We start from the raw sequence: 12,607 nt of genomic DNA on the forward strand, positions 1-12,607 counted from the left end.
ACAAATAAGTATCAATGTTAAGTGGTCCTTGGCATTCATTGATCTGATATTCTAAGCTGAATTCCAATATTATATGATGCATTTTAAAAAATTTTGTTAGTGTCTTAACTAAAGGCAATTCCATCTAGGAAAGTGCCTGATTACAGCTTTAGGGCCTGTAAATATTGGTCCTTTTTACCTAAAGAACAAACTGTTCATGAGAATTTTTTTTGTTGTCTTTAATTGAGAGAGAGAGAGATTGAATATAAAATATTTGTTCTCATATTATGTTTTTCCAGAAGGATAGAATTCCCGGATTCACACTTAGAATTTTTCAAAAAGACTGCTAATTATGCTAGAAAAACAAAAAGCAAGAGAGCCATATCATGGGGATTTGCATATAATAGGAAACAGTTTCCTTAAAGACCTTTTAAAATGTGTATGCGTTGGAATTGGAGTGTTTTACACTAAATGTGGAAGTAACAAATTTTATTCTTTAAAGAAATTTCATTACACAATGGAAACGAAATAAATTAATATTTAAGATTTAGCTCATAACTGATTGAAAGTTAATGTCTTCTTGGTAGACAAACAAGGGAGAGAGTTTTTGTTCATTTCTGTAGGAGAAGAGCCATAAGAAAACGCTATTTTGCTATTCGAATGATAAGAATATTGTTCATTTTACATAACTTGTGTTTTTCTTTACGTTTCCCCAGCCGTAGGTCTTGCTGCTTGCCAAGAGCCAGCCCTTCCCAGCAACAGCATCAAGACAGGAGACCGATACATGGTGAACGATGTGCTGTCCTTTCAGTGCGAGCCTGGGTACACGCTGCAGGTATTTTATTTTTTTATTTGAGCTTTTGGTAGTAGAGGGGCTCAGCATGGTAATCCTCAGCCAGCTCACTTAAGACAAAGCCCTAGATTTGCACCCAGAGACCTAATCTAGTTTCTCTCACTCAGTTTGTGAATCAAAGTAGTCATATTAAGCCATGCATACAGGTAAATGTAATGATGATGCAGTAATAGCTTCTAAATGATAAAGCGTCCTTTTAAGGTTGAGCATATTGTTTTCATAATACTTTTATTTCAAAATGTATATTCTCCCGATAACTAGATAAAACTCTAAGGGACAGAGCATTGACACAGTCTCCTTAACAGCCCTCTCCTGGCAACCCGATCATTGGGTTGGCTCTGAGTCCCATGCTTGTCCTGCATTGCAAACTGTTCATATGATTTAGTTCAGTAAATCTTCAAGTGCCTACTTGTGTGCCAGGTAAATATGGTGCGCAAATAATAGGGTTAAATGCTTTTCAAGAAATGTTAAGCAGAAGTTTTTGTTTGTTTTTGTTTTGTTTTTTTTAATTAATTAATTAATTTATTTATTTTTGGCTGTATTGGGTCTTCGTTTCTTTGCGAGGGCTTTCTCTAGTTGCGGCAAGCAGGGGCCACTCTTCATCGCGGCCAGCGGACCTCTCACTGCCGCGGCCCCTCCCGTTGTGGAGCACAGGCTCCAGGTGCACAAGCTCAGTAGTTGTGGCTCATGGGCCCAGTTGCTCTGCGGCATGTGGGATCTTCCCAGACCAGGGCTCGAACCCGTGTCCCCTGCATTGGCAGGCAGATTCTCAACCACTGTGCCACCAGGGAAGCCCCCAGAAGTTTTTATAGTCTTTTATTTTTTTTATTAAATTTGTGTATGTAAAGTTTTAATAAACATTTTACAAACCAATGTATAGCAACATGAGTCATGTTTCTGTTATTTGTTTTCTGGGTTAGCCACAAATAAGCATACTCCCAGAACAGTTTATCTGTGTCCTCTAGCATAATCCACATATAATTCTCCCTACCAACAATGAATACTGAAATCTAAACATGTATATTCCAAAGTCCAACAGACATATTTAAGCCTACTTAGGTTTCTACACTTCAGTTAATTCAGGTAATAGAGTACTTTTTGCTGTATGTTTATTACAGCACTGAAGCTGATAGTATTTCAAGAACATTTATGTTTAGCTGTATTCTGTAAGTGACTTAAATAAAAGCTGCAGTACTCGTCAGAGAGAAGTTTCACAGATGCAGCAGTGCAGTGACAGCATTGCTTATAGCCCCGTTTCTGGGTGCTGGGGTAAATACCTTGCAGAACTGAGACCAGTTAGAGCAGCAGCGGCGAACGCTGGAAGCTGATGGCCTGCCCGCCAAGTGCTTCGCGTGCAGAACCTGTGTTACTCTCAGTCAGCCTCATGGTGTGGCACTGGGGGCACATCTTTCCCTAATGGGGAAGGGGAGTGAGCCAGTGCCTGAGAGGAGGGGGTGGGCAGACGAGCTGGCACATCTGGAGGGACCACCTGCAGAAATCAGCCTCGGTCTTAAGTTTGAGAAAATATCAGTAAAACACCTAACACACCTCAGCAGACGAAAGCCAGTATAGCTATTATTATAAACAAACATCGGCATATAAAGCCGCCTTCATCAAAACAACCTACAACCTGCATTCATAGATCTTGGTGGGTATCACAGTAATCGCTTTGACTCTGCAGAAACGTGGGCAGAGACTTGGAAAGTAGAACAGGAGTTACTGCAGAAGCTTTGCCAAAACTTCTTCCATGGAAACAAGCTTTTAACCAAGCACGTCGAGGCCATTTTAACTGATTCTTTAAGAAAGAAACTTCCTGTTTCACGGGTTACAGCAGAAAGAATCATAAGTCACATCCCAGGGGTTTCATTTAGAGGAATACCTTACTCTATACTGACAAGCCGTTTTTATGCTTTTTGGGTTTTTTTTTACTTCTTTATAAATTGACTTAAACCATGTAAATATCATGTTGTCTCTCTCCTCTTCCAAATCCCCACACGTTAGCACTTTCTCTCACTCACGTGTGTTCATCTTTCTACACGTTTATGACAGCACTTTGCAGTTCCTGTCAGCATCCTTTCGTCAGGAAGACTTCTATAGCCCTCGGAGAAGAAACTAGAAAGGGTGATTTAGTAAAGACATTTCTTACAATGAATTGTTTAATATGCTGCTTAGAGATAAAAGCCCACAGACACACATCTGTAGAATCCAGTCAGGCCACTTAGCTCTGGTTTTCAAATGCAAACTAAGAATTTTTTTTCTTTATAACAGTCTCAAGCATTGAGTTTACAAGCTGTGACTGCCTCTCATTCACATGAGTTAAAAAGGATTCTGGACTTTTTTAAAAAGTTGCTAACAATTGGGAATTTTGCTAACACATTAGTATATTTGGAATGACAGCATGCATAAATTACATATTATTCATGAAAAGCATTGTTCCTTTTATGGTTTACGTACAAATGTCTATAAATGCATCTGCCTAGTGAGATTCAGGCATAAAGTGGCAGAGACAGGACACATCAAATGTCAGTCCCGGATATCTGAATGATTAATGATTTCCTTCTCTCTAGATTTGTTTTACTTTTCTTTTAAAAGATAAAAAACGAAAATTCCCATTTGAAGCTAGTAAATAAATACACAAATTCCTGTCTTGTTTTGGATCCATTATAAAAATTTCAGCTGGAATCACTAACATGAAATGTCTTTGCTGAAATCAATAGCAGAATGTGACCTAGATTGGTAATAAATGACCATTTTATTGGTAGTCTTCCATAAATATCTTTAAAGGCTTTTGTACTTTATGTTCGTCCAAAATTCAGAAAGAAATTTATTAAAGATAACGTAATAGATCAGAGAATGAGGAGATACAGAGCATGAAATTTGGCAGGAAAAGCATTATCCTGCGTGTCTTCTTTAAGTATAAGTGTAGTCTTCCTTTACTGTAACAACTTTTAAGAATATTAGGAAGTAGGAGAAAATGAGTTTTGTGGCACATGAATTGAGTATGAAACCTTCCTAAGCTTGGGGAATCGGTTTGTCATTGATAACTGCCTTAGTGCAAATTCTTGTTTGATGCGTTCCCAATACGGCTGGGATTATTTAACATGAATTAAAGATTTGTTTTTCAACTGCCTCTATGCCAATTTTGTTTGGCAAATGGAAATTCACAGGGTAAGTATGCATGGCACATAAAACCACCAAGTCACAATAAGGAAAAAAGTAAAAATGAATAGTCTGCACACAGAGGTGCCCGTTCACTACCTTCTCTTTCATCTTAAAAGAGATTTTAGCACGAAACACTGAGAATTTAACCTGCTGCTGTTTAATTTTTAAAAGAGTAATAATAGGACAGATTTTTTGAAGGTTGAAAGTTGAAAACTTTATATATTTAGAGGATAAAGAGACCCTGAATGATGAGGATTAATTTCATCGCAGACACGTTAATCTGACAGCTGTGAGGCTGTCTGATAATAAAATGAATATTAAGTCTCCCTTTTTCTCCAATAAAGGAAGAACTGACCCAGTTCTTTGCTGAACCGTAAAGGTCATGTGAGTTGCACGTGAACCGTAGGCAACCGTGAAAGTTAACCTTTGTATGAGCAGATTACTTACCTTTGACATATCGCCCTTCAGATCAATACCTAGTATTTCCTAATCATTTTCAGCCTCTCAGACCAAAAGCTGTAACTTTTGATGATTAAAAAAAAGACTTACTTTGACCAATTCAGTTCAACATTGTAAGCATTAGGGAAGCATCCTGGCAGAAATAAAGACCGTTGAAGGGGACATTACAAGATTTTGATTTCAGTGACAAGAAACACAGTGATTATGGATTTTATTTTCTATTTTAATTCCAAATATGAGATTCATTAACACACATTAGTAGATTTCATGAGTTCTGATTTTTTTGCATTTGTAATTAAATCAAAAAGGGAAAACCAAAGAAAGTACAGATATTCTCACAAACATTTAAGCCTTAAATACTCTATGTTCAGTTATGTGAGTTTTATTTCATTTTCTCTTGAACAGGGCCGTTCCCACATCTCCTGTATGCCAGGGACTGTTCGTCGTTGGAACTACCCGTCTCCCCTTTGCATTGGTATGGACATGCCTTCCATCATTGGGTCTCTGTGCAGATTATCAGTAACGTAATGGTGATCTCCTTGAGCCACTTTTGAGCTTCAAAGATGCACTTTTAAATTCCTTTCAAACATTTGTTACATGATGATAACATAATAATGCCATTATTGGATTGGACAAGCACCTTCTCCCCCTGGATGTGGTTCCTCAGCTTTTCCAGCATCTCTGGACCAACCGACAGGGATTAGATGCAAGACTGCTAGCTCGAGGCACTAAACGCACAGCACATGCATATCAGAAGCCAGTGGATTAAATCATGGCAAGAATGAATGTAGCTGGTCTGAGAGTCTGAGAAGGGTTCTGTGTACACCTTTAGCCTCAGGAAAATCACATTTCCAGAAACAAAATTGAGAAGTACCAATAAGTGATGTGAAGTTGGAGGGACAGTATTTTATATCAAAAAGTATTTGATATCAAGGCAGCCGCCCTGTGGAGGGACTCACTGGGACAGGGATTCGGGCATAGAACATCCGTCTCCCTGTGTATTTTTAAATGAGGAGCTTTCCCTTAAACGTGGGAATTCAAATATTTTAAGCTTTGAAATAAAATCAACTCACAGTGGGTATTCAATCAAATGATATGTCATTGCTGACACTCTGTATTATGTGAGGAAATGTTTTATTTGAATAGTTTACCTATATTAGCCAAATATAATTAATTGTATCTTTTATTTTACATGTTTCATATATTAGCAGATGTCAAAGATGCATCACCTTCCATAACACTTGCTTGCTCCTAATTCCTTACAAGGTATAGAGAAAGTTTTTTCATTGGAAAACTCACAAACATCTCACAATAAATTTCAAAGACTTATTTGAGAGATTGAAAGTTTTTTTAGCTGTTAGCTTTAGATTAATCCAAGCTGGGGGATTTTAGGACTAGAAATCCATGAAGAGATACTATTTTACTGATAAGTTCTTAGAAATCTCAAGTCCTGATTTTTTTTAATAATAGTACTAATGAAGACAATTTACAGCAAAACACTTCTCTACAAGTTACTGAGTGTCAAGCATCATTCCCAGAGCTTAACGGATATTAACTAAATTGAACATCATGACAAGCCTCAAGGTAGCCAAGCCGTTTGCCAGGGCCCTGCACCAAGCTGGCATTCCCTGCATCATGGTATCCCTCCAGCGGGACATGGCCTGTGCCCTGGAGTAAAAATCCCATATATTCTCACCAAAATATCAGGAATCTGTATAAAATAAGATATATAAACCCAGTTAAAACCCCAAGATCCCTGGCTCTTTTATAAAAAAAAGCACCTTGTTCTTTAGCCATACCATTGTACCAAAAACTCTTTGAATGTGCTGTTTAACCATAAGAAAGGGCCTGGCATGGAGGGGTTTCCCCAGCAGGAGGCAGGAGTCAGGCTACCAAATGATGGTGGACAGATGAGCCCCGGGAAGAAGGCTGAAACTTGAGGGTTATACTGAAAATCTTGGTGGGATCATTGGACAGATGTAAAATAAGAGAAGCCCATTGATGGAGTTTTTTAAATATCACAAAGGAAAAAAGATTGATACACAGCTTTTGGGGGCTCTGTTTGTACGCCCATCCAATGGTTCTTGTCTTTTGAGATGAACAAAAGAATGCGATCACATACAGTGATAACTAAGTACTCAAGGAATTAGGTTATCATCCTTGTTTGACAGGAGGTGCACCCAACATCGAGACCCCCTTCTCTCTCTCCCAGGACAATGATAGTTGTCCTGACTTAAAAGCGTGAATATTGATGATGACTCAGAACCTGAAAATCAATCGGATGCCTGACCAAAATGCATTAAATTGACCAAGCTTTACTGGGAGCCTCTGTGGACCAGAAGTAGATAAACTGAAGACCTGTCTTTGTCCTTCAGCAGTGGACACTCAGGAGGGAGAACTAGACCCACAAATAACTAAAGGGCATCACATTATGTATGTGCTGAAATGAGGTGCAAATTCGTTTCTGAAGCCTTGCTTCTCGGTAGCATGGTCCCATAGAGCGGGGGGAGTGAATTGTCCTTGCTGGAAAACGATGACACACAGCACCAACTCCCCTTGTCTGGCCTACAGCGACCTGCGGGGGGACCTTGAGCAGCATGGGGGGCGTGATCCTGAGCCCGGGGTTCCCGGGCACCTACCCCAGCAACCTGGACTGCACCTGGAAGATCGCCTTGCCCACTGGCTACGGTGAGTGAGACACTTTTTAATTCCTCAAAATTCAACTTTTTAATTTTTATCTTGGAAAGAATTAGGCTGAGTGAAAAATGGGCCTATTCTGTTGACATAACTGTGTCTTTAATTGAAAGTGGCTTACAGATTTAAATAAAGCTTTGGCAGAATAACTTTGAGAACAGAAAGTTACTTGAAAAATCAATTCAGCCGTGCAAGACTTTTCAAGGCAAATTAAATTAGTTGAATGATGATACAGTAGGCACATGAAGTGCAAAATGTAGCATCCCTAATTCAATTATCAATCTCTTTATTTATAACACTGTCTTTTATAATGTATCACTGGAATTCAGTAATGGTGGTAGTTTCTTTTGAACAATTTTTAAGGTTTTTCTCAGGTTGTGACTCATTCTAGTATTCTATAAATTTTTGTTGTTATAACTTGCATTGATTTACGTTTATGAAAATGGCTTTTTATCATATTTAGTTATGAACTTTCAGGTTACCTACCTTAAATAGTTCATAATTTTAATTGTTATGTACACTAAAATCCCATTCTGGCCTGCTTCAGAAATTCACAGTCTTTGTGAAATTTTGATTCCCTATCATGCCTTTCCTTGTCTGCCTCATGATGTCCTTATATTTTAGTTCATTAATTTGGGTTTTCCCCACCTGTGATTTTCTCAAAAGTACACAGTATGATAGGGGTGCCAAATTAGATACTCACAGAATGTCCCAGAATGTCTCAGAGTAATTGAGTACTTATGAATGTTAGTTGAGTGATGAATGAACATAAGCATAAGTGGAAATTGTTGCCCTAGAAGAGGATTATATTTTTTATGTTTTCAAAGCGCTTGCCTTAAGAATCTGTGCCAGGAGGGCAGCAGGAAAGAGAGGGCCCACCTGCTCAGCTGAGAGCCGCCGAGAGGGCGGTGGGAGTGAGGCCACCAGGGCAAGGGGAGAGCATGGAAGGGACCCCCCCACACTGTGGAGAACACACGTGAGGTTCATGTCCACTGAGTTCTTGAAGGGGCCGCCAGAGTGTGGGGATAAAAAAGGGGAGACAGTTCACAGAAGGATCACAGAGGCACTCTATTTCTTCCAGGTTTTTTAGTTTTGTTTTTTAAACCCTGAACTCTCTGAACATAGAGGCCGTAATTGTGCTCTGTGGTAGACGGAACAGAAGCCTTTGCCTTTAACCAACATTGGCTCAGCTATCCTCAAAGCCTGGTCTGTTTTCTCACCCTGGGGATCTGAAGATCTGGACATGGTTGGTTCAGTGTTTGGAGTCAGGTGTCAGGATCGGAGTTGTAGGTGACCCAGGAGGTTCCAACAGGGTCTTAGCATCTTGAGGGTCACAAGCTTATAAGGCGAGTAGTGATAGTTCACTCAGGCTACTGCACTGAGTGAACCTCCAGGAACCTCGTTTTCCTCACCTCTAAAAAGGAAATAACCACACAGGGTTACATGAGGATTCACCAGAACAACTCGGGCGAGAAATTTAGTACCGGGCTTGGCATGTCGTAAACAACAGCAGCAAAAAGCTAGCTGGTTTTTAAATTGTTATTGCAAATAGTTCCCACTTTTCTTTCAAACCTCATTAGAAACATTTTACTCATGAGTGGATATACACATTTTATTAATTTATTTTCCCAACTTTACTGTCCTGTGATTTGAGAAGGCTATTGTTTGGCATATTTCCGTATGTTGCTCACTCACTGATAAACCAATATGCAAGACAGTAATTCAGGAAAAAAAAAAAAAGAACAGTTAGATTGTCTGACCTCATGATCATGATCTATGAACCTAAAAAAATTTATTTGAAGAAAGGTCAAAATTTTAAAAATATTTATGAAATATTACTATTAAAATTATTTGTCTTTAAAATCTGTGATATTGCCTAGTATTGGGCTTTAAAAAGCATCTTGAAGAATAAGCAATAAGAAACCTTATGTCTTAAATCCTAACTACCTGCAAAATAGTATGACTGTCCCTAGCCTTTTAGAATAGATATAGTTATGCTTCGGAATAATTTGCTACAGATTAAATTTAAGTACCACACCAGGTTTGTCTGTGATAAATTTTATAATCTATAAATATACTTCTAAACATGAAATTATACATTTAAATTTAGGGAAGAGGCATGTACATTCCTGTTTCCTGGATTGTCAGTTTGGGTTTGGGTTGCTCACGGTGTTAAGGATTATTGTACTAATAATTACTGTAGAGGTGACTGCAATTCCCCCTGCCACCCTGAACAACGCACCTATCCAGAATATGAGACATCAGTGCCTTTTCTTGAAAAAAAATAGGTTAGATGCCTTTCATTCATGGAGGATTTTATTGCTGTGTTTTGGATCTTTCCAGACGACTGAATATGCGTGGGACCACCTGATAGATATCCGACCCATTTGTTAAGCAGCTACCAGCTCCGTCAAATAATTCTTCTGATTAATCCTTCTTCCGTCCCACACGCATGGACCAGTCAATAGCTTAATTAAATAGACAAAATGATTGGTTGCTCTGGCATCACGTGAAAGCCACCTTGGTCTCCCCGTGCTAATTACTCATCCACCCGGCAGCTATTTCCTGCATCCAGCCTCTGTGAGGGCCTGCAATCAAGGGACTTTGTCTAAGGAGTGGGCAGTGTAGATGGTGGTTCCTCATGTCTGAGCTCTGAGGTTAGCTGAGTAGAAATCCTAGTTCTGTCAGTGACTGATGGTATGAATTTGCCCAAGTTATCAACATGTTTTTGAACCTTTGTCCCTTATCTTTAAAACGAATACAATAAAATAGCATTCTCCGACAGCCGTTCGGAAGTAATGCAAACGCCTGATATGGAGAAGGCATTACTTAACTGTTAACTGCTTTTAGTTTCTAAGCCAAATGCTCTAATGATTTCTATGTTGTTTTCTTTCCTTTCCACAAATTTGGGTTGCTGTTTTGTGTGGCTTTGGCATGAGCTCAATCACCACAGAACTTGTGTCTCTATTTTCTTGAAAATTTCTAAAGGCATAGTTAACAGAAATGAAATCAAGTTTTTCTACTTTACCATTCCTTTTTTTTTTTTTAACATCTTTATTGGCGTATAATTGCTTTTTATATTTAAAACCCACTGCACTTATACCGCACACCATGAGGTCCAAATTGGCCATGCCTTTAAACCATCTAGAAGTGTAAGGAGGATGTAAAAGACTCCTTAGACTATCCACGGAATTCTAAAACTATTAACTCTTTTGCTATATGTTTATTATGCACAGAAGATATAAAATAGAGCACTTTACTATTCACAGGTTCTATCAACTAAGAGACGAGAGTTTAACTCTGAAGCCATGGTCAGGTTACTATTCAAAGTTTTGTCAAAATCCAAAGTCAAAATTTTTTCTGCAGGTGCCTTTTACTGTCACTTAATTTTCAGTGTGTAATGACAATCGGTGTAAATTCCACCCAAGATGGGCATTCAGACTGGTTTTCTTGTTGCAATGACACATTTTTGGTATTCTGTGAGATAAGAAAAGAATAACTAGGTTACGCTTATTTTAATCCCTTCATTTTGGCTTCATGATGTCAAACTGGACACAATTTGCTGAAAATTAGATAGCTAAAAATTCCATTCTAAACCAGATTAGAGCTGGGCTTGGTTCTATTTCCTGATATGTATTAGGTAGTTTGATATGTGGCTGGATACTTTATCCTGCTTAATATGCTAATTTTTTTCATAAAATTATAATTGTCATAATTCCATTTCCATTTCAAGTTCAATTCCAAATCAGTAAAAGGCCACGGTCACTATTTCCTTTGCTTTGGAGATATTGGCCAGCTTTCCTTTTTTTTGCCCCTTGATCTGCTTGCTGTCTCTCATTTCTTTCTTGACTGGGTCATTCTGTGAATTTCAAAATGCGTCTCTGGATGAATACGTCTGACTCTGCATATGCTTATCTGAAATGAGCCTATTTTAAGCCATTTCCCTGCTGTTTGATTTTATACCTAAAAAGAGAATATGTTTTTTAAGTGTTCTAATCTTGCCCTAGTTTCACATCCTATCTGGTACTTTTAGGACATAAATAGAAATGTCAGTAATTCAACATTCGTTTTTGATTGTTATTGTGTCAGCTTCTGTGTTCTTCCTCCTGGTGAGGAATGTGACGGGTATTTATGAAACTCTGTAGACCACAGGGGTTCCGTGGCCTTGATGTAGCCACCAAAAAAAAGAAATCCAATAGTATAGTTTATTAATTAGCTAAAAAAACCTCTTTTTCTTATCAGATTTGTGGACCAGGCCACAAAAGAGAATTGTATTTAATTCAGCAGTGGGTGAGGGAATAGATCAGATACTGATGCGTGACTTAGGAAGAGGTTCAACTGTCACAGGAGACAGGTCAGAATTGAAGGGCTGGGGACCACTAGCCCTGCCTGCTCTCCTTCCTGCCTGCTTTCCTTCCTTCTTTGCTTTCTCCCTGTCTCTCTCTCTTTCTTTTTCTCTATCTTTATCTCTCTCAATCCTTCTCTCTCTCTTTCTTCTTTTCTTGCTTCCAAATTTCTTTTGACCAAACGTATTTACTGGGATTTAGGAGAAAATGAATTAGCTCACTGATGTCTCTTCAACACTTTTTAATATTTGCAGAAATGTTTTAAATTTATAGGTTTTTTCCATGTTGGTTGTCTGTTGTGCCTAGTATTAGAATGGGCAGGACGGCCACAGGCTGGGCTGTTCCTTCTCTGGCTGCTCATGTGCCGCCAGTACATATGTTTGGACCATATGTTACAAATTGAATTACTCCTTCCAAAAAGGATTCCGAAGTCTGGTTGCCTTGTTAAAGATGTCTCACTGTAAGTCTTTCTCCTGCTTTTCACTCTCTCGGTCTCTTCGTGAAGTATACCACATTCTACTTCTTCCAATCTTCTCTATCAAACTAGGTTGAACAATTTTAATACAAAATTATTTTCTCCAAAAAAATTGTAATATTTTTAACATGGTGATATCATTAGCTTTTGACTAGCACGTTTTCATGCTAAACCAGAGAACGTGAGGGCTCTGTCAGTTGGAGCTGGTGTCCATCCAACTCTGCGTCTCCCTGTGGTACACGGGACATAACACCCAGCCTTTCTGAGCCTTAGTTTGCTCACCTGTGAAATGATGGTCATAACAGTGATTACCTGATAAACTGAACCCCAAGCGTGATAGGTGGCCTTACACTCTGCCCAACCAGAAAGGCCATTATTTACTCTTTTGTTCCTCCTCACAAGGTTTTCTTCATAATTGGTAAAATTGTGTTTCTTGGATGATTTTAAATTTTATTGAGTACCTTTAGGTTGTTCTTCCCTATTACTCTTTGCATGAGCTTTTCTTCTTCTTTTTTTATTTTACTGAATTCAGGCTTTTGATACCTGCGTTTTCCATCAATACTAAGTAGATATGTTGCTTTAAATTCTCTAGGTATTTACACTTAAGTAAGGTAATCCATGTTAACATGATCTTTAATA

The 12,607-nt window shown here is 38.5% G+C and overlaps 1 protein-coding gene across 1 annotated transcript in view; it reads left to right on the forward strand.

The window, feature by feature from the left end:
- CSMD1 (CUB and Sushi multiple domains 1) overlaps positions 1-12,607 on the forward strand; it is a 1,818,880-nt gene that overhangs the window by 1,652,131 nt on the left and 154,142 nt on the right. The window contains exons 38-40 of the mRNA XM_061177359.1: positions 696-814; positions 4,859-4,928; positions 7,025-7,141. Of these exons, the coding sequence (XP_061033342.1) occupies positions 696-814; positions 4,859-4,928; positions 7,025-7,141 (306 nt within the window). The remainder of the gene's footprint in view (positions 1-695; positions 815-4,858; positions 4,929-7,024; positions 7,142-12,607) is intronic.

Source organism: Eubalaena glacialis, chromosome 20 (genome assembly GCF_028564815.1).
Source record: "Eubalaena glacialis isolate mEubGla1 chromosome 20, mEubGla1.1.hap2.+ XY, whole genome shotgun sequence".
NCBI classification, from domain to species: Eukaryota; Metazoa; Chordata; class Mammalia; order Artiodactyla; family Balaenidae; genus Eubalaena; species Eubalaena glacialis.